We start from the raw sequence: 3,484 nt of genomic DNA, 5'->3' as shown, positions 1-3,484 counted from the left end.
ATAGTGTAGTTTTAAGGTCTGGAAATTAGGTCATTAAGGATGACAACTCCCCACAGCCCTCACCATTAACAAACACCATTTATGATGAGCAATATCGGTCCTTTATGCAATCTTCTTAGAAATAGTAAGATACGACCTCAAACAATCAATTAGTTAACTAATTCCAATGTATGCTATGGTTTGTTATTCCACTGATCGTCTTTTAATATAATTTAAATTTTAAAAAAGAAACGCGTTTTATTTACATCCTAGCTAAAATAATGAAGATAATATGAAAGAACCACAGGGTTCAGCTTCTTTGGGCTTGAGTTAGTAAGAGACGACCTCGCAAAACCTACGATTATGCCGTCATTGATCAATCATTAACATGAAATTTGCAGTTTTCGTAAAAAACTGATTCTGATTTAAAAAATAATTGAATTTAACTACAAAGGGTTTTTGTATTACTCTATAACTCTCTACGATGTTCCAGTACCAAGCTATCTGTGGAAGAAAAAAAGATGCCGTTTAGGCAAAATGCTGCAGTAGCTGTCACTTTTCTTGATTTTCAAGCCAAAATATTTCCCTTTCTGTTGAAGCCAAGGAACAGAGAGTTTGCTATATAGGGGTTTCGGACAAGGCGGTTCTAATGGTGTACTTTTTGTTTTGATTTTTGTTTAGGAGTTATGGGTTTTTATACTTCTTAACATTGGACGTGATAGTCTCTTACTAGGTCACTAGCTACCGCTGCAACCCGGATAAAATGAGTCTTAAATTATAATCTTATTTTAGTTATAGTTACTATGGGCTGGAAGTTAATTCTTTGCTTTAAAAAGTGGCGTAACGAGTCACTTTAAATGAAAGAAAAACCCTACTAATTTTAAAATTTTCAGGTATTTTTCTGGTTTGAATTAAAAAATTAAAATTACTGCTCCGACATCATAAATATTTTTGCAGTTTGTAGTTAAATAAAATTATAATATTTAAAATTTTCAGAGATTATTCCCGTTTCAGTTAGCTAATAATGTTTTTGTTAAAACCCCCAAAAATTAATGGTCTTTTTTTAAATGTCCGGAAGGTATTCGAAGCCGTCGTCGGATCTATAAATACAATACTACTAGTGTGACGAGAAAACATATTTACAGCAAAGAATTATTTCACAAGATTAAGAAATTATGTACAAATAGGTTTTGACCTATTTGTACATAATTTCTTAATCTTGTGAGATAAATTTTGTTGAGATGAAAGGAAATTTATGTATTTAAAAACCTTTCATAATTAACAAAAATAATTTCAAAACAAAATTATGTTTTTAAGAAAAACTGCATTTTTCTAAAGCTCTGTAGTAGCAAAAGTTATTAATATCTGCTTGTCTCCTGGAATCAAACTTTTCTTGGCTCGACTCCTAAAGGGCTTAGTCTCTATAACATTGTGCTTTATTTCCTTTAAAAAAAATCATTTTTCTATAGTATTATAATAATAATTATTTTTGTTAATTACAAAATGTTTCTATATACAGCAGTTTCATTTAAAATGAGCCATTACACAACCCTTTATTATGACCAAAAACTGTTTGATTTAATACTTCAGTTACTATGGGCTACAGTTCGTTCCTTATTATACTCAGGTACCATAAATATTTTTGAAGTTCATAACTTTAGCGATTCTCAACTGAAAACTAAATGTAATGCTGATTCCAATGGTACACTTTTATTTTGATCTGGCACCATTTTCGAGGGGTTTCAGGCTCTTTTTCGAAATCACCATAAATTTCTTTTCACAATGAACTTTTACTTTTAAGATTAACCAAAACAATAGTTACCATTCCTGATTCAGAGTCAGATGGCAATTTCTTTCTCAAGACAGTTTTATTCAAAACGCGCTTATTAACTTTTGGTTACTATGGGCTGTTGTTCGCTATTTACTAGGTTGCAGCGGCCGCTGCAACCATGATCTTTACCTTTTTCATTACTATATGCCTCGTTTTTCAGTTTTCTCTGTCATTTTCACTTTATTTGGAAAAATTGGCTCCAGCTTTGACCCCCCCCCCCCAAAGTTTTTTTTTTATAAATTATATTTAATAGAATCAATAATAATTCTGGTGATCCAACACCAGACACAGAAACTTCTACAATTAAATTTACACACAAAATTAGTAATGATTCTTTTTCAGATGTAAAAGTGGTTTTATATAAAATCTGTCAACAAACTTTTTTTGGATGAACTTCTAAAGCGCGTATCTTTTTTGCTATATTTCCGTAGAAAAGAAATTCAGTTTTTTATTTTATCTTTGTTTTCAGTTCATGATATAAACTGCAAAAATATTTATGATGTCCGAGACATAATTTTTAATTTTTATTTCAAACTAGAAACATTCCCGAAAATTTTAAAATTAGATCTGTTTTTGTTAGGTTCTTGCTACTCGACGCGTGACATTAACTCGTCATTGTTGAGCAATACATATATAATATTGAAGATGCCAAATTGTCCGCGTTGTAATAAACCTGTGTATTTTGCTGAAAGGAAAGTTTCGCTTAATAAAGAATGGCATAGGCAGTGTTTGAGATGTGAAAAATGCAATAAAGTGCTAACTCCTGGAAGCCATGCCCAAAGAGAAGGGAAGCCTTACTGTCATGTTCCATGCTATGCTTCACTCTTTGGACCAGGGGGATTTGGTCGTGGTGGGGCAGAAAGCCATAAGTACTGAACGTTGATTTGAAAAATGTATTCATTGCCTAGACTTTAAAATGACTTTTATACGGGATTGACTGATCCTATTTATGATGAATTATATCGATCTTCTATGTAAAAAATCAAGAAAAGTGGCTGCAACTACGATATTTTGCATGAATAGTATCTTCTTTTCTCTTTTTTTCCTCAGATAGCGGGGCACTGGAAAACCTTAGAGAACTGTTAATGGCTCATTTTAAAGGAAACTGCCACATCTAGTGCCTTTTAAAATTAAAAAAGAATAATTTTAAAAATATAATTAACTTTTTAAGAAAAACTGCATTTTTCTTTAACATTGATACAGCTTATATTATTTTAACATCAGGAACTTGTCTTATCTAAGCGTTTTTGTAATTAAAAAAAATCTTCAAGTCACGGTGGTTTAAGTTTCCTGAACAGATTATTGGTAATGATGATAACAAACAGGAAAAAGCCTGCGGCTTTTTATTCTTTTAAATAGTAAGAAACGAACCTCGAACAATCAAGTAGCTAACTAAGTCTAATGTATGCTTTGGTTTGCTATTCCAATGATCGTCTTTTAGTGTATCACTTAGTTCCTTGTATAAACTTTAGAGAGGGCTCATTTGATTGGAAATTGAAAGTTCTTGTTCACTTTTTAAGACTCAAAAGAGATTGGAGGGTAACTAGCCCCCTCCTCCACGTCCTAAATGCATCAGATAAAAATTTTGTTAAAAATAGTTGAAAGGTTAAGTAACGAAACTCTGGCGTCGACAAAACCCCCCAGGGCCCGGGGGCAGGAAGGGATTCTCGTATA

At 32.1% G+C, this 3,484-nt stretch overlaps 1 protein-coding gene across 1 annotated transcript; it reads left to right on the top strand.

Moving 5' to 3' along the window:
* Positions 1-2,455: 2,455 nt before the first annotated feature.
* LOC148946915 (cysteine-rich protein 1-like) lies at positions 2,456-2,686 on the top strand. The gene has a single exon (XM_089097195.1). It carries the CDS (start codon positions 2,456-2,458, stop codon positions 2,684-2,686), a length of 231 nt encoding a protein of 76 aa, XP_088953321.1.
* Positions 2,687-3,484: the final 798 nt, after the last annotated feature.

This window comes from Artemia sp. Qi Xiang Cuo, chromosome 11 (genome assembly GCF_049724085.1).
Source record: "Artemia sp. Qi Xiang Cuo chromosome 11, ASM4972408v1, whole genome shotgun sequence".
NCBI classification, from domain to species: domain Eukaryota; kingdom Metazoa; phylum Arthropoda; class Branchiopoda; order Anostraca; family Artemiidae; genus Artemia; species Artemia sp. Qi Xiang Cuo.
Note: the sequence above shows the minus strand (reverse complement) of the source record. Positions and strands in the feature narration are given on the sequence as shown.

What these genes read in the sequence shown, in the direction of transcription:
- LOC148946915 (XM_089097195.1), top strand. Translation starts at nt 2,456, where the DNA reads ATGCCAAATTGTCCGCGTTGTAATAAACCTGTGTATTTTGCTGAAAGG.